The sequence below is a fragment of the Nematostella vectensis genome, chromosome 3, assembly GCF_932526225.1.
Source record: "Nematostella vectensis chromosome 3, jaNemVect1.1, whole genome shotgun sequence".
Lineage (NCBI taxonomy): Eukaryota > Metazoa > Cnidaria > Anthozoa > Actiniaria > Edwardsiidae > Nematostella > Nematostella vectensis.
In genome coordinates, this window is record NC_064036.1 from 10,173,696 (window position 1) to 10,196,908 (window position 23,213).

Below are 23,213 nucleotides of genomic sequence, written 5' to 3' on the forward strand. Positions count from 1 at the left end.
TAAAGATTCTATGGACTATAAAGGACAAAGGACTGTTTTTTTTTTTTACAAAATTCAAGAGACCAGATAGTGGGCTACCTTTGTTTGTAATCAAGCTTCTCAAAGCTCAGTAACCTGTTTATTTATAGGTTCCTAATATAGTCGATAGAATTTAATCATAAAATAATAAAGTGACAAAAATTAGTCTCTCTACAAAAGCTTTTCTGAATGAAATTTGTTTTTTTTAACAATCTTGTTGTACACTTAGCCATGAGAGATTTTGACCTAAACTTCTATATTTTAGTATATGTTCCTATTTATAAATATATACCTTGATTTAAAAAAAACTGTTCTCCATCTATGTAAAAGCTCATTCATGTTTCCAAAGTCACACACAAGTCCAGTAAAAATTCCCAGGCACTGCCTTCAGAAAATTAGTAGATGAGTTAGGGCTAGCTAGCTATAGCCAGTATTTATCAAAATAAAGTGCAGAGAAAATAGATTTTGTACAAAGAGGTGGAATATCCAGTGATTATTTGTATAATGAATGCTTCTTGGTAGCAAAGAGGGGTTGGGGCAGCTGGGTGACCACAAACCAAGTCAAACCCATACCCCAAGCAGGCATATGGAATTACTAAATCTTATAAGAAACGGTGTCAAGGGGGAAGAATCCTTTGTATTTTTATGCTAAAAGTAGTTTTAGAAAATAATGTGATGCTTTCACTAGCATTTTAAATGTGTGGTGTCTATTCATAGCTTTATACCAGATTTTTTAACATGGTCAAGAAACACCACTTACATTACCAACTCTCCCAGTTAACTTAGAGTCTCACGGCCAGGAAAATGAAATTTTAAAAATACTTACTGTATGTCTCTGAAATTTTTGCTATTGTTCCTACATTTAAATCACAAGCTTCTGGGGTTGGCAAGTATCGAGAAGTATGACTAAAGTTAAAATCTCTGAACCATATTGCTTATGCTAATTCTCCTAAATTCCATTGTTTATCTAGCTGTCCCTATTTCGTCCTCACTGTAGCTCTACTCTGATGCTCTACTTTTGAGCATCCTCTACTTGAGATCCAGCAACCTTGAGAAGACTGGCACCAGCACCTAGAAGAATACCAGATATTAGAGTTTTTATTGCATATCGTTACAGAAGTTGGGGAGAGGTTGGGGGAGAATCAAGACAAAATTCAGAGATGTCTCTAGGGTAAGGGGCATTGACTTAGAACCAAATGCTTTAGGTATAAGTGGTAGAGGGGCATGCTCCCCAAGGGACTAAAATCCTAAAATCATTCAAATCCATTAAAAGCAATTTTGCTACTAAATACTTTACCCCCAAATTCCTCCATATAACTGGAACACACGGTCCCTCTTGGCCATCATCTATGCTAATACATACCTGAATTTTCTGCAACCTTCTCAAATGAGCTCAGAGCTGCATTGGAATTTGCAGCTAAGAATTCTGTTTCCTCAGGTTTTAGCTGAAAAAAAAAAGAAATCGATCTAAGCAAATGTACAAGGCATTTGCTTTGCAAGGTCAGTGCAGATGGGGCAGGAGGGGGGGGGGGGGGGGCAGGAGAGATTTGCCTCCCCCCATCCCCCTCTCCCCTCCAATAACCCACACATACAAACTTTATAGTGCAGTGACTTTATACTGTGATGGAGCCCTGAAAGGAACATGAACTTGGATATCTCAAATTTCCCACTAACTTGAACTAGCTTTGAATTCCCTAGATAATATTTTTGGAGTTATTTCTGCCCAGTCAATGATTTTTTTATATTTCTTGAGGATTTGAGTTAACAGGGTTTCAGTGTAGCTTGATGTACCTGCTCTCCCAGCTTTTTCAATGCCATAAGTATCTCAATGGCTTGCTGTGTGTAGACAGATTGGCCCATATGCCCAGTCTTCAGGTCTCTTTGCATCTAATAAAAAACATGAATGTTAATCTCATGGCATGTTGTAACCAGGAAGGCTTGTTTCTACTCCTGTCCGCCTAATGCTAGTGAACTAACTCAACCAGTCCAACTTATCCTGTCTTATTATCAATATTGAGAGACAGAAGGCCTAGATCCTCCCCCAGGGTACATTAGATATGCCCTGATCTAATACAACAGCTAACCTCTGACAGTCTCTGTCGAAGTTGTCCTGGTTGTTTCTTTGCAAACATACGAATAACTTCAGGGGTCTTGAATGCATCACTTATTGCTGCTTGAATAGCCTGTGATCGAACAAAGATTTAGAGAGCGTAGCGCCGAGTGATTTTGCAGTAAACTGGTGTTTGCAGCGCGCACAGATAAACGAAATTAAAAACTTTAGCTTCAAAATCCTGCAGTCTTCTTTAATTTTAGTGTCTTTTTGAAGGGAGGAAATACATTTACTCGAAAAGGTTGAGAACAAAATTTCTTGAATTTGAATCAAGGTTTTTCTTCTTATTTACTTCAAGTGAACCTGCAAGGATTGTGTGAATGACGAATCCCTTGGTATGTCCTCTGATTTACTATAGCTAACAACCAATCAGAAAGTGAGATTACGCGAAAGTGTTGTAGAAACAAGGATAACTAAGGCTTGATCCCCCACCTGACCCACCATTTTTGGTTAGCTATAGTCATTTTTATAGTACTATCTAAAAGCAATTGTATTTAATATTTACAGTATGAATCAACATACCAGTTGCATGCCATTAAGATGATCCACTAACGTCATATCACCAGCAATTATTTTATCTAAAGATTCCTTAAATTCTTTCAGCTGTTCAACAGTCTCTTTCTTGGTTTCTTCATACTCATCATCATCAAGATCCGCTCTTAAAAACAATAACATATTGAGATCAATTTTTGAGGCAAGGAAGGATGGTATCCAAGGGATAAACCAATTTGAGTAATATTTGTATTTGACTTTAGGGCATGAATTTTATCAGCTGGCTATAGGTAAAACACATGGGGGAGAAATAAAAAAAATTCCCTTTATACGCCACAACCATAGCTAAAGCTATGATGGAGCAGCTAATCAACATACAAATATAATGTATTTTACAGCATAGCAGTCAACACCTTGTCAATTGGTCTCATGTTTATGACAGTTTCAGCAATTCTTTGCCCAAATGCATGTGATTCAGTATGAAAAGTGGGTTAAATTCATGGTGACTCTGTTCTCATGAGCAGGGGGGGATCAAGGATTTCAAAATAGGGGGTGGATAATGGCTGGATATACGGCTTATAACTGATCAAGTGGTTCTTGGTAGGTCACATAGATCTAAACAATACTTCACACTGAATTGGATTTGTCGCAAAGCAAAGTCAAGCAGGCAAAGGTGAATAAAAAAATTGATTGATTGATTGATTGAAGGCACATGAACAGTACCTCCTGTCCCTCAGACATTTATTTTCTCCAAACAAAGTGCCGTTTCAATTTTTTTTACTCAAAAAAGGGGGTGGACATCCACCCAAACAACCCCCCCCCCCCTTGCATCCGCCCCTGGTGAGGCCTAAAATCTGTTTGTTGTAGTTTCACCACATCTAAGTGTACTGCTTTTAGGTTAATCCTATATTCATCATGCTCATCAATTATCATCATCATCATTTATTTGTTACCTGCACTCTTCAAGATCAGCAAGTTGTGCCACAAGTCTGTCTAGCTGCTCCTCGAGATTTTGCTGCAATTTGTGAGTCTCTGATTTACCTCTAGACGTCATGGTATTCTTTCTAGAACTTTGTAACACATAAAACTCGATCATTCGCAAATACTCTTAAGGTAAAGAGATGTTGTGTTTTTGCCTAATGTATGAAATGCAATCTACAATCCTCACAATGCCAAAATGGTGCAGGAAAGAAAATAACAAAACCCAAATGCTGAAATTTCCAAAACTACACTAGTCAATGACGGTATATGTCTCTAATTTAGTATTTAGATCATAAAGATACCTTTTTAGGATACAAGCCAACACAGGTTTCTGCGTGGTGGAGTTTTTCACAACAATTACGCTCGTCCAAAAGAACTGGGGTCTAGCTGCCACAGCCAGTCGATGCTAGACTATTTCATTTAATAAAAATATTTCTTGACGTTTGATTGCTTAATATTTTGTCGAATTTCCGGGTTAAATTCACTAGAGAAAACACTTTAAATTATTTTAAACTAAGGTATTTAATGACCTTGAGAGAAATTCGCGTCATTAAGCAATGAATAACGTTAATACTTCATGTAAATTGATTCCCTATCTTTTATGAATTGTTGCTCTCTAGTATAACATCAAAAACATAAACAAAAACCAAGAAAACCATAAAAAAGATATTTAGAAATAACAAGGCAAAGCGTTATGAAAAATTGAGTCGATTTATGCAATCATGAATATAAAATCAAATTGTATTATGACGACATAAAGTACCCCTGTGGGCTCTGCGCCGGTGATTGGTTAGGGGTATGGCGTATTGCTAATTGTCATATCCCCCCACTAAGGGTGTGTGAAGCAACCAGGCTTGCTCTCTCTTTCCCCGACCACGTTGCCGATCAACAAGGTGAGTTTTCTCCTTAATTCTCCCTCTCAATTTAAGACTTACGACACTTTTATAAGACTCACAGCTTGGTCTACTAAATAAGCTAGCATTTCTTCCCCCCCAGACGGATATTTTAGCTCTGAAGCTTGCGTACTTGAGCAGATTAGCCAGCATAAAGTTTTCATTGAGAAATGGAATTTTTCCTTTCGAATCCACTGGGACAAAAGTTGACTGTTCCACTAATTGTTCTGTGTACCACTAAGGCTTTGCACGTGTGTGGATTTGACAGAGCTAAACCTTTCTGAGTACTTTTTCTTATCGTTATCCAAGCTTGGATACTTTAGTGATACCATATGACTTCTCGAATCTCTCTATACCGGCTTACACGAGATAGCACGTGATTTTTTTTCCATTTTGCATTCCTCGCAAAACCAGATATACATATCGATTCACCTAGGTGTTAAACATTGTGCATGGTGCCGCAAAATATTTGTTATCAAAGGAGAGGTTCTGTCATCGTATCAAATGTGAAATTGGATGTAATGTACGAGGGTCGTTTGAATATTTCCTTTCATGTTAATTTATGATATTTACTTCCATTTACCTAAATAAGTCCATTACACAAATCCTGTATCATTCATAAATCAAGAAAAACTCCCTCATAGTTTTTTGTTTAAACATTTTTTGTTTTCATCCTGTTTGTGCTGCAACCAGATTCTGTGGGTGTTTTATCAATATTTTGTAAAAGTTTAACCATTTTAGCATTACAGTGGAATTCTGTTAACTCAAACCATTATGAGTTCCAAGAAACAGTTCAAGTTGAGTTGAGAAAAATCCTTAGAGGGTTAAAATTAATTTAAAAGCATGGAGTTTGAATTATCGGGGTTCCCCTGGATTGTGATTATCTTTAAAACCCATGCCAATGGTGGATAGCTATTGGAGCATTTGTGATGTTCACTTAAGAATCTATGTTTCATTACCTTCAGTGCTCTATTAGTATCAAATAAACCTATGGGTTTTGATTTTAGTGTTTGATTTTAGAGGTTCAATTTTAACACCCACATAGACTTCATACATCTAGATTTTGCCATATTCCATCCATGGTGTGACTGTGAAAATAGAGTCCAATCATATACAACTATTTTAAATAAAGTTGCAGTCAAATATCAATGTGTTTTAATCTGCTATGGTCAATGGGTAACACACAAATTGATTAATACTGGTCTCTGGAAGTCATGTGGATGTTTACATGAACACAAACAAGAACTAGGAGGTTACAGCTTCCCAAACCTATATTTGTTTCTATTGACACTCTTTTGCTAATGCTTTACCAATGGACAAATGCAGGTTATAAAATGTTGGTTCTTGGGTACGACAGTATTTGGAATGGGTGTATGTGTTTTACAATGATAAACTTAAGGACTTAATGATGTTTATCTTCTAGAAACCATGGCAGAGGAATTGGCTGATACTGAATTCCACTCTGGTGAGTCTGGTGCCTCAGACACCTACCCAGCCCAGTGCTCCTCTCTGCGTAAAAATGGTCATGTTGTGATCAAAGGGAGACCATGTAAAATAGTTGAGATGTCAACCTCAAAAACTGGAAAACACGGACATGCCAAGGTTAGTATTATTGCTTAATTTTTTCTTGTTGGTTCAGACAGACACTGTGTTCAAAAAGTATACTGCTAGATTGTGAATAAATAGAGAAAAAAAACACTAAACGAATCATAGTTTATCCATAAAGTATAAAGTAAACATTATATTTTGTAATTGCTTGTTTTAGTGTACCCTTTGAAATAAACACTTTCTCTCAAATTAGCTGCCTCCCATAACTTTCAAATACATGCCCTCCATTGTTAACATGCAGCTCCTCTTAAAAAATGATGTGCATTGGTAACATGATGGCTAGTTTACAGCCATGGCAACATTAAATACTTAGGCTTCTCAGAGAAAGCACAGTAGTTTTCAATAGAACACCTCTAACTCTAGAAAAAAAATGAATTAATTGTTTAGAATTAAAGTGTAAGCTTTATCATACAAAATAGATTACAAAGCTTTATAAGAGTACATAAAAATATACATGAATCTTTGTACATGCAACTGTTGCGTTTTCAATAAAGTTGACTGTTTTTCTTGGAAAGTTGTGCTGATTGGTGCTTGTGTTATTCAGGTTCATTTAGTAGCACTTGACATTTTTACCAACAAGAAATATGAAGATATCTGCCCCTCGACCCATAACATGAATGTTCCCCATGTCAGCCGTGCAGATTTTCAGGTAATATTTTAAACAACAAATGCTAAGAAGTAGATAATCCTATTTTGTTGATATGATATAGCTTATAAATGTTGATGTGGTGGTGCAAGAATAAGGCTAACTGTGGAAAAGGCCTGTCACAAACGCAAAAGAAAGATAGTTTTGATATATGGAGTTTGATTTTTGAAGCTTCACCGTAACACCAGAGAATTCTGATACTGACAAAGGGCGTGGGATTACGGGGGTTTGTCATTTTCAGTTAGTTTGGGGAGGATCCTCTGAAATGGGGAATAAAGTTTAGACTAAATGTTTGGTTGACTTGATATTCTCTTCATAGGTGACTAATATAGAAGAAGATGGTTACCTGGAATTGATGGATGATAATGGTGACACACGTGCCGACATCAAACTACAAGACAATGACATTGCCAAGGAAATCAGAGCAAAGTTTGAGGCATCTGAGAATTTCATGGTAACTGTGTTGAAGGCTATGGGAGAAGAAACAGTGGTTGGAGTAAAGGTTATGTCAGACACCAAATGACACTGCCATGTACTAGCTGTAAATCTGAAAGGAGTGCTCAGTTTAATTCCAGAGTTTTTGCATTGGATGGTGGGACAGCAGTTGCAGAAAAACTTACGAGTAGGTTGTTGTGTCATCCCTGTAATTCTATTGGAAAGACACCTCAATAAAATATTCATCTGTTATTTATTGTGTCTTCAGATTTGTCTTAAATGATTACTTCGATTGTAGCTGCAAAGAAAAATCCCTCATTTATTAAACAGTGGTAAATGTCCCTAGAGTTTGAAATTTGAATAACTCCACAACATTGCACATGATAGCAATGACTACCTTGTTATATCTAAAAGGACCAAATATACAAGCAGATACTATTTCCTTTGATTTGTTGTAAGTTTTGTGTCTATCTGGTAATAAAATGTCAGGCTCGTGCATAGATGTTTAGAGATTCAGCAGTGTAGCTTTTCAGTTGCTGTATTGTGGAAAATACCAAACCAAAGTGTCCAATGATGCAAGTGTTCCAATTTAACCTCTGTTCTGTATTTAGTACTCAGCACTACTCCCCAAAGTGCGTAAGTGCCTTTAGACCGTGTATCCCACTTATTTGATCACAGCCTTACCATCCTAATATTGTTATTGGCACACCTCTAGACTTTGAATTCTAGAGAAAAGACTTGAGGAAAAGGAGTTGGGGGGAGGGGGGGGGTTGTGAAGGAAAAACCTTCCCCCCTCCCCCTCAAAAGCCCCCCTTTTTAACTGTTCCTATAGACATGGAAGACAAGGCCGTGCGTGTTTATTTTACCTTTATTTTATTCTATATAATATCTGAGACCAATTCTGTTAACTTGTTATAGATAATATCTGAGACCAATTCTGTTAACTATCCCGGAGTGCCATTAACAACCTTATGATGGTAAGCCTGTGGTTTAACGGCTTATTTTAAGAATTAGTCAGATGAATTTTTTTCCTAGAATTTAACTATCTCATCTCATCTACTTTTTGTGGCAATTGTTTGTCACTCATACCCTAGTATGATCCTTATTGCCGCAAGAAAAAAATACGCAAACAAAAAAAGAATTTTGAGCAATGAATTATGGAAGGCTAAAAAAACTTAGGCTTCTTGTGTATTTTTCTACTAGCGTATCGGCGCACGCACCCTTTTCAGTCTTCAAATACTATTTTTTTTTTCTTGATGGCCGCACCGCGCTATCCATTACTGTACCCACCCCCACCCCCTCACTCCTTAACAAAGCAAATACTGGCTAAACGCCTGTCGTTATGAAGTGACCTCCAAACAAAAGACATTTATTTGAATCGCTTCACACTGTGTTTTATGGACAGAAAGAACTTATTACCAATAACCTGTTCTTTGTTTTATCAATGACTCTAACAAAGGCAAAGTTTGTTATGATATCTACACGTGGTACCAGATCCACCGGCAAGGGGACAAACTCCTTGAGATAACACAGCTATAACTTCAACAACTTCAAAAAAATATATTCCTTGGTCTTTCGCTAGACTAGATAGAGATGACTTCGCCCATAAAACTACTTTTAGTCGTCATCATCGCAGTCCTACATTCATCTTCAAGTACCGGTGATGTGTTCACATCTTTGGAAAAGATGAAAGGACTTGCAAGACTTGAAAGTTTTTTGCCTACCATTCTAGAGAAATATCTCGACAGGCAGCAAGTTATTCCCAGAGTTTTACTGGATTTTTTAGACCTTTTAAAAACGCAAACTCGAGTGAAGAATGATATGGGATTAGATCGGTTTGTTCTGCATCCTACAAACGCTTTTAAAATGATACGGCGGTTCCTTAAGCACTGGACTGAACTGGCGAATTACTTGAACAAAGGGCCTGACAACGGTAAGAACAGCAAGTGTCGAACCGTCCTCAACCATCTCCAACATCTTAGATGTCAAAATGAACACTGACCACCGCTACCATCACCGCTATCATTACCATCATCATCACCACCATCGTCAACACCACCATCGTCAACACCACCATCATTACTATCACCACCCACCAACATCACCATCAGTGTCATCATTATCGCCATCACCGCTATCATTACCATCATCATCGCCACCATCGGCAACACCACCATCGTCAACACCACCATCATTACTATCACCACCCACCAACATCACCATCAGTGTCATCATTATCGCCATCACCGCTATCATTACCATCATCATCACCACCATCGGCAACACCACCTTGTTGTGGTTAGTTGTGAATCTCTATCGCCACTTGTGTCGATCTCTAGCGTGGCCACTCATTAGAGGTACCACGATTTATACTCGTCACCACCACAGCCATTATAATTCAAATCGCGGGAAATTGCAATCATCATGTACTTATATGTCAAATTATCGTCATCATCAAAAGCTTTAGATATAGGAATCATTATCTACAAAAAAAAAAAGAGAGGGAAAGAAATGTACTTCAAACAGTTCCGAGGTGGCCCCAAAAAGTCATGCCATATACCACTGTCTATTGTCCTTGATACCCAGTGTGAAGTATGTTTCTTCTTGAATTGCAAGCTGTGTTTGAGCTCCAGGGGCCGGTTCCTAGATATCAGGTTAGCGCTAACCCAGGGATAAATACGGCTATCTTGACATTTGATTGGATAAAGAGGGCATTTTTCCCTGGGTTAGCGTTAACCTGCTTTTTTGAACCCGGACCAGAGCCTCATCTTGAAAAGCCTGAGCCCCTTCACTTTTTTCCAACAGACCTGAAGGAAATGCTGAACGTGAACCGTCCCATATTTCCCAAGCCCTCCGACCTACTTGCCTGCGCCGAGGCTATCTTACGTATACAGGACGTCTACAATTTGACCGCCAAGCAGATTGCGAAGGGCCATATCTCCATGGCAACAGAGCCCGGCTTACCGCTGGATGCTGACGAATGCTATGAGCTTGGATACACTAATCACAAGTGGAAATATTTCGAGCAGGCTCGTGATTGGATGTGGGAAGCGCTATTGAGGATGGGACCTGGGTACGAGGGATTGTTGACTAGGTACCAGGTACTGGAGTATCTGTCCTGGGCCGAGTATCAGGTAGGAGACCTGGGCCAAGAATCAGATATATCTTATCACATGTTCTTCAGTTACAGTTAGTGAAAATGGATGCTTTTTTGTGACTGTAACAAGATACATTATAAAATAGTGGCCCAAGCGACATTTTTACTTAATTTCACATTGTCTTTTTTTTCTTTCTCTTTTATCTGTACCATAGGTTGGCGATCTTGAAAATGCAATCAAACACACGAAGATGATGCTGAAAGAAGGTAGGAACAACAGCCAACGGTGAAAGTAAAAATTGGTCAATTACAGTCAGGTACAGGGGAGGAGAAGGGTTCTGCTAAGGCTGCTGAATCGTTTCCCCTTTGCAGATTCGCTCGAGGGAGATATATGACCCCTTATAGATATATCACAACAAGCTGCATATTGCTGGGTTTTAGGGCGTGGCCTATAAGGCGTAGGAGCCCCTTTTAGCAGTTACATCATTTTGCACGGCAAGGTTCACCCCTCTTTATTTCCGGGTATGGCCATCGGTGAAATAGAGGAGGTCGGGTGTTTGTCGATCGCCACACCCTGGGTCCGAGAAAGATGAATTATCTTAATTTTTCTCAGAACCTGAGAGCACCAAAGCGTATCGAAGTTTGGATGCCATGCAAGAAGAAATAATCTATCAAAAGAAATTTGGCAAGGACAATCTTCCCTCACGAGTGAACGTGGGAAATAGAGACAAGGGTAAAGAAGACCACGCCTTTGACTATGAGCGTTTGTGTCGAGGGCAGCCCAACAAGGTAAGAATGTCTTCTGGGTTATCAGGTTATCAGGTTATCGTCCACGCAATCCTTTCCTGACTATTAAAATGTCTCATCTTCGATCATCACGTAGAGCATTTAAATGCGAACGAAGTAGACCAACGCATCAGCTACAACCATATTCTGATGCCATCGACCATTCCTCATACAGATAGTGGGCAGTCCTAAGCAACTTAGATGTTACTACAAATCGAGTCACCCATTACTGCGATTGAAACCGGCAAAAATCGAGGTTCTTGACCCAGATCGACAGATTCTGCTTCTTCGTGACGTCATCAACGAAAGCCAGATGCAGTTTATTAAAGAGCTCGCGGCGCCAAAGGTAAGCTCCCTTCATCTCTCTCGTCATAACTCTTATAATGAAAAATTAACGAAATAACAAAAATCTGACAGGTCAATTGAATGCGAATAATTTTGAAATTTTTGTGAACAACTTCGATAGAAAAAACAATTAATATTGTATAACAGGGATATTTCAGCGAGGTTTGTAGTTAGTAATTAGTGGTTATCTACTTTGCAACTTTGTTTTCCTCCTGTAAAACATTAAAAATAAAGGTGCAACTTAGGGAATACAGTATGTTGCCCCAATTATGGACGGTTCCCAACTCCGGACAGTTTGCATCGAAAGCCTGTTAAAAATATGCGAAAGCGAATAAAAAAAATCTTAAGTGACCTAATTAGTAACTAACTCTCATACTCACGTGTGCTGTAGGAATTACGTAGTTGGCGTTATTACCAACGGAAAAATTTAAGTTTATTTGAATGCTATGTAGACAGCCAAAACTATAAATTACCGCCTTAAAGCCCTTCCGGAATATAAGTTTGCTTCTTTCTCGATGCTTCTACCATCAGGTTACAACAATTATTTTGAATGTGACTTTTTAGAGTAATTTTTTTTGGGGAACCCATTCAGAAGTAAGTAAAGTACAAACGCCGCTACGTTTGACAGATATTGATACAAAGCCGTCTGTCTACGGCAAAAGGTAGAAAAAGATCAATTGAGAAAAAACGATTTGTTGCATTTTTATTAAGTTGAATCAGTAAAACTTGATAAGATTATTGTTATATACCAAATTTCATGCTTATTTTTCGACGAAAGTCTACGGATCCAAACGGATGAATTTGTCATTCAGAGAGTGCGCAATTATCAAGTAAACAATTGCTAAAATGCTCTTCGTAGATACACATAATTAAATATGGCTTTGCTATAAATTCTTATTTTAATTTTATAAAAATTGGAAATATATGGGAGAAGTTACGAAAATCGTTCCTGAAGTTTGTGTCCGGAATTGGGTCTAGTTGACCGGGATTAGGGCAAATTAGTGACACATTCTTTCCGAGCACGGCGCCCTAAACTTAAAAAAATATGTATATATATTAGAAGTATTTTTTTAGGTTATTGTCCAATCTTGTTACTGACAAAATATCAAAAGTGTTCTTTTTATAACTAAAAAGTTATGGTGCTAAATGCAAAAACCGTCCGTAATTGGGGCAACACACTGTACTAATCCCTAAGTAGATAACCACTAATTACTTACTACATTCCCCACTGATTCCCTATTGTTTAATGGCCTCGCCGCTTGACACCTTAATTACTATCAGACTAAGGGGGTTCAAATGGAGACGACTTATTGGTCGAGTGGCAGTGATAATTTTCTAAGTTCTCTTAAGTTCTTTGAGGTAGATTTATTTATGTTTGGACAGCTCCAGCGTGCCAAGATGGAGACCATTTCTGCGGAAGAACTCGAGTATGGAGACCATAAAACCAGCAAGAGGTAACTCATTCGAAATGATTCAGCGTCAGATGTCTTTGAGACCGAAAGGTGGACATGCGTTAAGTGTATTATGTCGTTGTTCGTCTTATCTTCCCAAAGGCAGGGAAGAGAGCTGACACTCTTTTTTCGCCTCGCTAATTAGTTGCAAGCTTTCCCCGGCGTCAGCCACACCCTTCTCCTTATGCCCTCCGTTGCCACGCCCTCCGCGACCACGCCTTGCAAACGCGCACTCTCCACAGCCGTGTCCGTATGTTGAGATGTATTTTGAAAGCAAACAGGCAGCGATTCTCAGAAAAACAAATAAGCAACAAACCGATCTCCTTCAGAGCGACGCTTTTCTTCTAGTGCATGGCTGGGCGACGCTGATGGCGCTCCTATTGCTGCTCTTTCCCGTCGAATCGAGGCGATCACAGACTTCCACGTAACCGGCGATAGCGCAGAATCACTTCAGGTACTGTGTGTAGTGTTTAGTGTATGCGATGAGTTATCTACCGTTATCTAAGTTGTTCTATATATAACCTGAAGGGACCCAACATGGACCCGTTGTGGCCTCTTGATCGCCTGCCTGAGATCATAATAAAAGTTTTGCTTTTTATCGTGGCCCACGGAGACATTATACGCAAACTGCACGTGAAACTTATGCGCAATGCGCATCTGATCGCATAGCTCCTTTAATACCGATCAAGTGTGTGTACGGCACTATACGCACAATCCGTCATATATCGTAACTGCTCAAATAAGCGCATCCCCCGAATAAGCGCCTTGCCTAAACGTGTTGCAATCACTAGAACCCGGTGAGGAGGAGGAAGGTAAATCAGAAGAGAAGTAACGAAAACTAACAGTAATACTTGCTGTAAAATTCTCGCATCTAGCTGGAGTGTTGAGTGGTGTATTATTTCTCGGCACAGGTGGTGCACTTTGGGATTGGAGGACACTTCGAGCCTCGTTATGGCTACAATGCAGTAAGTTAGAGAGGCATAGTGTTTGTAATTTTTCGGTTTCCCTTTACTCTGTTTTGAGTGTTTATCTTTACTTTTGAATATTATTATTATTATTATTATTATAGTTTCGCGCTAACGTATTTTAATACTGTATACTTAAAAGTGTACAGCATTTAAGACGCTTACAAGTTTATAAGCGTACTGCCTTCATGGGATTAGTAGTTGGGCTCATGGTCATTATTGTTTCCTTGTGTGTTCTCAGACCTCAAGGAGTGTTGATAATGGGCCAAGAGATTGGATAGCAACGGTTTTACTATATGTGAGTAGAATAGTACAACCAACCATAGCACAGCCATCACCAAGAACAACAACAATATAAACAACCAAAACAAATGCATGCATTGCAACAAAATTAATAACAGCAAAAGCAAAAGCATTGCAAACAACAACAACAACAACAACAGTAACAGTACGTCGGCAATACGTGCCCCTATCATCTTGTTAGTCGGGCCGATAAGGCCTAGCGACGGCTGGAAATAGAGCCTAGACTTTCTAGTGGATACATACCTGACAGTTGTATCGCGCTTAACGAAAACAATACCATCGCTAACAACAACATTTTAATGTTTTTTATTTAATATTGTGTATTTAAAAATACTACACCACATGGAACCTCCAAAAAGTCACCAGCACAATAGAAACAACATAATTGCTTTTGTCGTTACAGCAACAATAATAATTAACCGAAACACATCTACCAAAACAAAAACAGCAACAAATAAAGACGCCAACCTTAACGTGTTTGTATGTATTTTTCTCAGTTGAACTTTGTGGATGCCGGGGGATCAAATGTGTTCCTTGACTCTGAGCTATCTGTGTCACCACAAAAGGTAGGGCACTCCCCCCTCCCCCTCCCCCCAAAAGAAAACGTTTACCTTTGCCAAATCTCATTTTCTAAGGGAAAAGATGTGAAAGACGGGTGTTCGTTTTCTTCCTAAAACACCACAGAGTTTTGGTAAAAGAATACCATGAATGGTTGAAACACTTGCCACTCTTCCAACGCGGAGGGCTGTAAGCTTTTGTGCTCTTTGTTTTGCAGGGAAGTGCAGTGTTTTGGTTAAACATGCGTAGATCTGGCAAGGAAACCCTACATGCTGCCTGTCCTGTTATCGTGGGCCATAAGTGGGGTAAGCGCCAGGTGTTTAGGGTCACAGTATCGTGTACCATAAGTCCCGACACAGTCAACCGACACAGACATCCGACACCAGACATTCGACACCAGACATCCGACACAAGACAACCAACGCGGACCTCCGATACAGACAGCTAACAAAAACGCCTAACACAAGAAAGGAGACACAAAACAACCGACATAGACAGAACAACAAATCAGAAAAGCGACACAAACATCTGACATAAACACCCGACACAAATCACAACACAAGCGACATGACAAACAACTGACACAGACATCCGAAACAGCCAGCCAAATGCCATAAATAACCGACACAGGCAATAAGCATTATTTGTCTAGATTTTCTATTATATTTCTAGATTTCTATGCTATCTGAATAACTTTCTACTTCTTTGTTCACTAGTTGCCAAGAAATGGATTCGTGAAAGGGACCAAGTCTTCACTCGGCGGTGTGGATTACATGAGGACGAGTGAACCAGTAATCCAATATTACAGAAATGACAAATACGTTTGGGACAATGGGACAATCGTGCAGAGAGGGAGCCATGTCATATATATGACAATTCAAGATATATATATATATATATATATATATATATATATATATATATATATATATATATATATATATATATATATATATATATATATATTCCTGTATGTAGTTTTTGGCCCATTGTATTTTTAGCTTTTTAAATTATTTTATACTGAAGAAGGCCGAAAGGCCGAAACGTTTAGTAAATTTTTAATAATGTCTAAAAGCAAGCCACGAGTAATTAAAGCATGAAGACTTCAGAAAACTACTTCAATCAACACAATATATCTTAAAAATTAAATTTATTACAAAATGAATACGTTACATTATAAAATTTTAAATACTATCTGTGCTTTATAATAAATAGCAATGAATTCAAAAAGTAATAAATTATTATTATTTATCAGCATTAAATAGCTCGTTGTAAACCGAAGAAATTATTCAAGAGTTATTGAACCATAGATTTGATAAAGTTAACAAAAGCGGCAGATGGTCGCCTCAAGAATTAACGTAACACGTGATCATTGGACTTATGCACCACGTGATCATCGTCTTATGTACCACGTGATCATTGGTTTATGCACCACGTGATCATTGTTGTATGTACCACGTGATCATTGTTTTATGTACCACGTGACTATTGTTTTATGTACCACGTGATCATTGTTTTATGTGCCACGTGATCATTGTTTTATGTCCGCGTGATCATTGTTTTATGTACCACGTGATCATTGTTTTATGTACCACGCGATCATTGTTTTATGTACCACGCGATCATTGTTTTATGTGCCACGTGATCATTGTTTTATGTCCGCGTGATCATTGTTTTATGTACCACGTGATCATTGTTTTATGTACCACGCGATCATTGTTTTATGTACCACGCGATCATTGTTTTATGCATCACGTGATCAGCGTGGTAATTGTGTTTTTTTGCACTGTTTCTTTTCACTTTTATGAAAACTTATAAAGCTAATTAGAAGAATAATGCTTCTATTAGAGACGTGAAACACTATTGGTTCAACATTCTTCCAAAACAACGTTCAACCAATCAGAATTCACGGATACTCTGTATTAGGTCACGTTACAGCCGTTTGGAAAGTGCAATAATCTAATGGTTCGTTTTGTTAGTATGCTACTACTCTTCTATAGAAAGCCCGCAAGGTCTCCTGAACTCCTGACCGTGCTCGTGAATCCACTTGTTGCACACTAACAATAGGAAAGTAGAAAATATTGTTAAACCCTTCAAATGCACGGTCATTCTTTAAAATACAAAGAGCTAGTCCTCATTAGGAAGCGAGCGCAATTCATACGACAACCGGTCACACGCAAGCGCAACTCAAATGACAACCGTTCAGACGCAAGCGCAACTAAAATGAGAACCGTTCAGACGCAAGCGCAACTAAAATGAGAACCGGTCAAATGCAAGCACAACTCTAGTGAGAACCGGTCACACGCAAGCGCAACTCAAATGACAACCGGTCACACGCAAGCGCAACTCAATTGACAACCGTTCACACGCAAGCGCAACTAAAATGAGAACCGGTCAAATGCAAGAACAACTCTAGTGAGAACCGGGCCAAACGCAGGTGCAACTCAAATGAAAACCGGTCACACCCAAGCGCAACTCAAATGACAACCGGTCACACGCAAGTACAACTAAAATGAGAACCGGTCAAATGCAAGCACAACTCTAGTGAAAACCGGTCACATGCAAGCGCAACTAAAATGAGAACCGGTCACATGCAAGCACAACTACACTGAAAGCCCGTCAAACCGCAAGCACAACAAAAATGAGAAACGGTCAAATACAAGCACAACTCTAGTGAGAACCTGTCAAACGCAGGCGCGCACGCCCCCTCCCCCCCCCCACCTGGCGGCCAAAAGTGAGTCATTTCTTATTAAGGAATCTTCAAATACTATGCTTTTCTATATGATACATATGACTGCGCACCCCCCTCCCTTAATCATGGGAAAGCGCGTGAAACGTAAGCGCAAGAAAATCAAGTAGCTGCGTTCTTCAACGCTTGCGCTAGAATTTGTTTCTAATTATTGTCGTTAGCTGTTCTCTTACCCCATTTTGAGCCCACGATGATAGGACAAGCGGCGTGGCGGGTTCGTTCATCGCCTTTACCGTTTTTGTGTAAGTTGTACCAAAATGCTGCGTCTCCCTGGAAACAGCAACAAAACAATGTCGGAATGTCAAACTGAACTGGCTACAACGCAATCGATGCATGTTGTTCAATGAATGAATGGCAACAGCTCGAAACAGAATTATCACCAATAGCATCACTCGTAGCAGTATTTGTCACAGGAGTACCTTGGACGGCTTAACGATGGCTTCTGCATCTACAAATACAGTCGCCCCACCAGCTTCGACATCACTCATCTGGAAGACGATAAAGATGGAATGTAAGGGACGTGGCGAAGGCTACGTGTTTTTCCGCCATGGGATCAAGTCTATTCTACATCTGAAAATCATCTGGCTGAATCAGTCTATATTCTGTCAGTTGTGGGTACTTAGTTTAATGTGCGTGGCATATTTTTATCAATCCCATTTTTCTTCTTTATTTGTTTCGTTTTTTTTATTTTAATGTTTCGTTCCGTTCGGCACAATGAAATACACTTACATAGTAAAGCACAGTGGCAATTCTGTTTCCTATTCCAAGCTTCAAAATAGAGCTAACAGCTTCCTAGGAATAGAAAGAATAATAATAATATGAATGTTTGTACAATTTGAAAGAAAAAGTTTTTAGTAAATAATCGTTGCTAGGCAACCATATATGTACCGTTGCGTGATCAAAGTGAGGCTCGTAGTGTCCCGCGGCGCCGTAGTTAACAATCTGTCAAGAGAAACAGAGTGTAACCCGTGCTTGCAAAATATGATTTTAGTCACTTATGTGGGCTACCTGTAGCGCCTCGGCAGAGCGGGGCGTGGTATCTAGTCCTGTGATGATTGACGTTCTGCGGTTTACGCGGTTCAGGATCTTCTCCTCGTTGTCATCACGTGGGTCTTCCAGCCAGCCACTAGAACAATGTTGGAAAAGGGATTTATGATGATAGTCTTGGAAAAAAAAACCTCCTTGGGATTAGTGGAGGGGATGAGGGAGGGTGGATCTTGTCTGGATGGATGGAAGGCCTCCATTTCCCGCTTTCATTTCTTTTTTAATTCTTTTCGTTTCGTTTTTCTCCCGTTGGTAGTAGCCGCCTTAAGAGGAATATCAAAATTCTCGAGCAGATAGGCCAGGTATAAGATAGGATTACAAGTTAGATGAGGCTACACATGTAGTCAAATAAAGACTAACCTTTTGCTGATTCTATAGTCTGCGAATTCAAGCTCTCCAGTCTTCAAGTTTGTAACAGTAGCTCTTCTCAGCTGAAAAAAATTCACTTGGTTCCCTTTACCTGGAACTCCAGGAACTAGCCAGGTTTTTTCAAGGGAACTTCATCTTTTATATCTTATAATCCTTATCTTCGTACATAGGGGTATGCGTGCACACCTCCCCCCCCCCTCCTGCCCTCCTTGGCAACCAAAAAAATGGGTAGGATCATCAAATACTACTGCGCAAGCTCCAATCCCCTTGCAGCAAATACTGATTACACGCCTGTCATGGTGTATTTAGCTAGGTTTGGTCTATTGATTCACGGTATAAAATCTTAGAGTACAGCGAACATTCTAAGTAGGCATAATCTTTATAGGATGTGCCTTTGGAATTTTGATGCACTCTTTATACTAGTGTATGGTTCACTTGCTCATTATCTAGAGGTATTTTATCATTCTACGCGGACGATCACTATAGAGTATATACCTTAGCAAGTGGCCTCTTCATCATAGTCGGTATACTAGTGTTGTATGCGATGCTCATTGTTCCTGATCTATAGAGTATATACCTTAGGCGTGGCCGTCCTCTTGATGTACTCGATCTCACTATCGTACATCACGTCCCGTAGCATCCAAATGGGAGGATCACTGTGTAGCTCCTCTACCTTGAGTGGTCTGATGCGAAACATGGGGTGACGGGTGAAATCGTAGTAGCAGCGTAACTTGGCTGCTTCCTCATTGGACTGAAAAGAAGAGAATAACGCTAGATATTATCCAATAAAGATAAAAAAAACTTTGGCTAAAGTAAGATCACGAGACATGCGTTCCTAAAATGTCGACTCAACCAATTAACAAGAGCTCGTACGCAAGGTCATGTGTTAGCAATTCCTAGAATATTGACTCACCCGGTATGAGATTCCTCGACACAAGCGCTCATACGCTTCCATGAAATGTTCGCGCGGTGGCGGTGGTTTCTTGAAAATATTTGGCTTCTTAGTGCTACCGTTAGCTTTAGCCTGATATTCTTGCAAGAAGAATTCTAGGTTTCTGGCTGCAAAATCGTTGTTGGGATCTAAAGCGTAGAAGAAATTTATTTGATAAGCTCTCCTATGAGCTCCTATTCCCACACGTATTAGCAAATACCAAAGAGCGCTTTATGCAATCTAATAAGCTGATTTTCTGACCGCTTTGTATAGGGTAACCAAAACAATAGAACGAAAATACTCTTAGGACCATATAATGGTAGCAGAGGGCGTTTGTTTGGGGTGACCGGTAAAATATACCGTGCCTTAGTGAACACTATTTTGGGACTTAAGACCTCAAGAGATATAATATATGTATCTAGTAATGAGTAACAGTTATCCTCAATAAAAAATACCATAGAAAAACTATGGTAAAGTGAAGGAAAATACGACTCAGTGTCTCATAATACAACATTAAGTCGTCATCTCCTTCACTTTACTATCAAATCATTAATTACTTTCTATCAGGTTATGGGACCTGGTCCCGTCCCTTCTCATATTGAGTCAAACTTAATAAAACAACAACAACAATTAAAGAAATGATATATATAGCAGCACTATAGCGGCAATAGCCTTACCTAACTGAAGAAGTTCGGAGGTATGAGCCAAAGCAAGGTCTTCGCGTTCAGTCTGAAACAAATAATTTTTTTCACATTATTTTTTGTTTTCGAATGTTGGCTTCAATTTCTTCCGTGGTTTAGGGTGTGGCTTGTTGGGTACCTCTCCCTAATTGCTTTTTCAAAGTGTGATATATTGTGTTTGAGCTTGAAAAGCTACTTTTTATTTCCCCGAGAGTTTCGAGTTATCGGGAGTCAATTGTATCGAAAGAGCCACAGTCGGCAACACCTTTGTTGTTGTTTCATTCCATACGGAAAGAAATCATATGAAGAAATCTTTAAAGAACTATCTAAAACATCTCTACAGCTTGCCAAAATCAGCCGATGAAAATGGCTGCGTTCTCACTCTTGTCTTTTTTTAGAATGCGGACAAAAGGACGGCAGAAGAGCCTTTAACGCCATTAAATCCCATGACTTGTACTTACCATGTACTCCGACCACGCGATGAACTCGAGTATATCCTGTTTCTGAAGACTGCCTCGGTACCTAAACGGAGGATCCAGCCTCCTCAGAGACTCCTCCATCCACTGGCGCGCCTCCTCGTGCTTTTCCCAGCGGTGGTGAGCGTAGCCTATCTCAAAGCAGCTGTCCGCGCTCATGGGCGGCGTGGACGTTATGTCGGAGAGATGACCGGACGCGATCCGTTTGGCGGTGATGTTATAGACGTCTTGTATGCGCTGAATGGCTTGGACGCATCCGAGCATATCCTTGGAAGTGGGGAAGTCAACCTTGTGCAGTCTCAGCAGCGCCAGGAGATCTAGTAAAGGATGTGCGTAGGATGGTGACTCGGAGGGCGACTCAGTTGCTTGTTATGAGGGTCCGTATAGGACATGTGTACTTTTGTCACCCATCCTCCCCTCCCACAAAGACTAAATTGGTCCCCCTTTTTTCCCACGGACTCGTATTCGTAACGTTCCTATATGTCAGGCGCTCAGTTGCTTGTTATGAGCGTCTGTATAGGTCATGTGTACTTTTGTCACCCATCCTCCCCTCCCACAAAGACTAAATTGGTCACTGTGTTCCCCCATCATTCCCACGGACTCGTAACGTCCCTATATGTTTCCTGCTAGCAGAGTCCTCTTTTCTCTGTATTTCGCTGGAACTCTTTTCTCTGTATTTCGAGGAACTCCAGCCCAGCGAAATACAGAGAAAAGGGGCCTCTGCTAGCAGGCAACCCTATATTAGCGTCCGTATAGGTAATTTTGACAAACGTCCTTATATGTTACGCGTCCCTACATGTAACGTTCCTATGTCAGGATATAACTGAAATGTTTAGAAAGCGACACAAAAAATAAGACATTTGAGATCATCACAAGGCCGTGAGGTCGATAGCAGCAATTTTAAAAATTAAAGGATTATTTTACTTGAAATAACTCTGAACAAACAGCTTAGGAAGTTAAGTTTTTACACAACAAGAGGCAGTCAGATTAAAATTAGTGGTGATTAAAAGGATGCTGATGCTGATGACAAAGTATTAAATTCCGGTACGGGTCCTATAAAAAGTCTAGCTGTGTTTAGCACATGAATGTCGATCACTTTTCTAGATATGACTTTCCTTGACCTTCCAAATTGCTGCGTCTTTCGTTGCCACTGCTGGCAATAACATGCGAGCAACAGGTATCGTTGAAAAAAGCACTCAATGAATTTTTAAAGAGAAATAATTTTGTTTCTAAGTCAGAAAGCGTGCAAGAACGCACGATCTATCGGAATTGAATTCTATCTTTTATCAGAAAAAAGATCCAAACTTCAACTTCAATCCCCAAACATTGTATTTAACCTGATTACCTAGAACGACATTCAAAGTTCTGGTTATTTGATTGACCTAAACCGCTAGATTTGTTGTTTTTATTATTCGAATGTAACACGTGGGAAGAAAGTTTTCATTCAATGGCCATTTTAAGGTCGATAAAACTCAGGAATTTAATACGTTTGTGCACTTAGCCACTCAAGATAACCGTAACACGATACAGACCGCAGTAAACAATAATCAAAAAAGGTACTGGGATCTGCTAACCGTACCTTCTTGATCGTCGTGTTTTTCAAGGTACTCTTCGACATCTTTCCAGTTTTTGATGAACCGTCTTATCAGCATGTACGCGTTCACCGGATGCCCCAGGAACTTCTCCACGTCCCCGCGAATATTTTTAGTGTGCTGTTTGACCTCCTCCATCGTAATGCGAAGGTCTTCGCTAGCGCGCGGATTCAAGTTCAGATACTCGACCAATTTGCGCTGTAATGTTTTTTCGAGTCGGATTAACCCTCGCATGTGAGTAAGAGCGGTGAAAAGCTCTCCGCAAGCAAGAGTCGAGGCGCATACCAGTAGAAATCCAACTATTACTGACCTCATCGCTCCAATTTAAAACTCAGCGCTAAAACAGCCTGTTGCTTCGCTGTGAAGTCTTTTTTAGCCAAAGGACACGTGATACCCTTAGCGGGTACCAGATACGTCACGTGACTTGGTGTGCGGCTAACAGGTGGTATGTTAATAGGGCCATTATCGCTAATTAGTAGTCTGGTATTAAAGCCTAATAAAATCATTTATGGGACGCAGATGAAGATGTTAGTTTAACAATAATAAAAGGTCGTTGAACTTGGTTTAGTGTTTTATCATAAGAGTTCTTGTGTTGAGTTGTGTTTTCCACGCCTGTCTTCGCGTAGATTATAATTTTTGTGTTGCGCTTGAAAATACGTTCTAAAGGGTCTACAATAGAGTTTC

General features: G+C 39.6%; 4 protein-coding genes across 4 annotated transcripts; 2 read left to right on the forward strand and 2 right to left on the reverse strand.

Moving 5' to 3' along the window:
- Positions 1–69: 69 nt before the first annotated feature.
- Positions 70–4,221, reverse strand: LOC5501277 (protein LZIC). Its single transcript, XM_001622536.3, has 7 exons — positions 3,904–4,221; positions 3,574–3,690; positions 2,651–2,786; positions 2,103–2,201; positions 1,810–1,905; positions 1,382–1,463; positions 70–1,089 (listed from the first exon to the last, which is right to left on the reverse strand). Exons 2-7 carry the CDS (start codon positions 3,672–3,674, stop codon positions 1,031–1,033), a joined length of 573 nt encoding a protein of 190 aa, XP_001622586.1. The 5' UTR covers positions 3,675–3,690; positions 3,904–4,221; the 3' UTR covers positions 70–1,030.
- Positions 4,222–4,349: 128 nt separating this feature from the next.
- Positions 4,350–7,435, forward strand: LOC5501278 (eukaryotic translation initiation factor 5A). Its single transcript, XM_001622532.2, has 4 exons — positions 4,350–4,494; positions 5,918–6,096; positions 6,647–6,751; positions 7,068–7,435. The coding sequence occupies exons 2-4, from the start codon at positions 5,923–5,925 to the stop codon at positions 7,269–7,271; spliced, it is 483 nt and encodes a 160-aa protein (XP_001622582.1). The 5' UTR covers positions 4,350–4,494; positions 5,918–5,922; the 3' UTR covers positions 7,272–7,435.
- Positions 7,436–8,497: 1,062 nt separating this feature from the next.
- Positions 8,498–15,591, forward strand: LOC5501272 (prolyl 4-hydroxylase subunit alpha-1). The gene is made up of 12 exons (XM_032369608.2): positions 8,498–9,116; positions 9,989–10,317; positions 10,496–10,547; positions 10,894–11,069; positions 11,242–11,412; positions 12,795–12,865; positions 13,211–13,316; positions 13,774–13,827; positions 14,069–14,125; positions 14,628–14,696; positions 14,906–14,993; positions 15,405–15,591. Exons 1-12 carry the CDS (start codon positions 8,777–8,779, stop codon positions 15,473–15,475), a joined length of 1,584 nt encoding a protein of 527 aa, XP_032225499.1. The 5' UTR covers positions 8,498–8,776; the 3' UTR covers positions 15,476–15,591.
- Positions 15,592–15,821: 230 nt separating this feature from the next.
- LOC5501273 (prolyl 4-hydroxylase subunit alpha-1) lies at positions 15,822–22,910 on the reverse strand. Its single transcript, XM_001622537.3, has 12 exons — positions 22,517–22,910; positions 20,923–21,254; positions 20,459–20,510; positions 19,764–19,930; positions 19,428–19,601; positions 18,842–18,912; positions 18,446–18,563; positions 18,326–18,379; positions 18,167–18,229; positions 17,857–17,925; positions 17,611–17,707; positions 15,822–16,745 (listed from the first exon to the last, which is right to left on the reverse strand). The coding sequence occupies exons 1-12, from the start codon at positions 22,842–22,844 to the stop codon at positions 16,675–16,677; spliced, it is 1,596 nt and encodes a 531-aa protein (XP_001622587.1). The 5' UTR covers positions 22,845–22,910; the 3' UTR covers positions 15,822–16,674.
- Between the last annotated feature and the right edge of the window lie 303 nt (positions 22,911–23,213).

Coding starts and splice junctions, on each gene's coding strand:
- LOC5501277 (XM_001622536.3), bottom strand. CDS start 3,674: ATGACGTCTAGAGGTAAATCAGAGACTCACAAATTGCAGCAAAATCTC. Junction 2,787..3,573: donor GCTGATCTTGAAGAGTGCAG/GTAACAAATAAA, acceptor ATTGTTTTTAAG/AGCGGATCTTGATGATGATG. Junction 1,464..1,809: donor TGAAAAAGCTGGGAGAGCAG/GTACATCAAGCT, acceptor TTTTTTTTTCAG/CTAAAACCTGAGGAAACAGA.
- LOC5501278 (XM_001622532.2), top strand. CDS start 5,923: ATGGCAGAGGAATTGGCTGATACTGAATTCCACTCTGGTGAGTCTGGT. Junction 6,097..6,646: donor GAAAACACGGACATGCCAAG/GTTAGTATTATT, acceptor TGTGTTATTCAG/GTTCATTTAGTAGCACTTGA. Junction 6,752..7,067: donor TCAGCCGTGCAGATTTTCAG/GTAATATTTTAA, acceptor TTCTCTTCATAG/GTGACTAATATAGAAGAAGA.
- LOC5501272 (XM_032369608.2), top strand. CDS start 8,777: ATGACTTCGCCCATAAAACTACTTTTAGTCGTCATCATCGCAGTCCTA. Junction 9,117..9,988: donor GAACAAAGGGCCTGACAACG/GTAAGAACAGCA, acceptor TTTTTCCAACAG/ACCTGAAGGAAATGCTGAAC. Junction 13,828..14,068: donor CTCGTTATGGCTACAATGCA/GTAAGTTAGAGA, acceptor GTGTGTTCTCAG/ACCTCAAGGAGTGTTGATAA.
- LOC5501273 (XM_001622537.3), bottom strand. CDS start 22,844: ATGAGGTCAGTAATAGTTGGATTTCTACTGGTATGCGCCTCGACTCTT. Junction 18,380..18,445: donor GCTCTGCCGAGGCGCTACAG/GTAGCCCACATA, acceptor TTCTCTTGACAG/ATTGTTAACTACGGCGCCGC. Junction 16,746..17,610: donor CATCGTGGGCTCAAAATGGG/GTAAGAGAACAG, acceptor TCCTATTGTTAG/TGTGCAACAAGTGGATTCAC.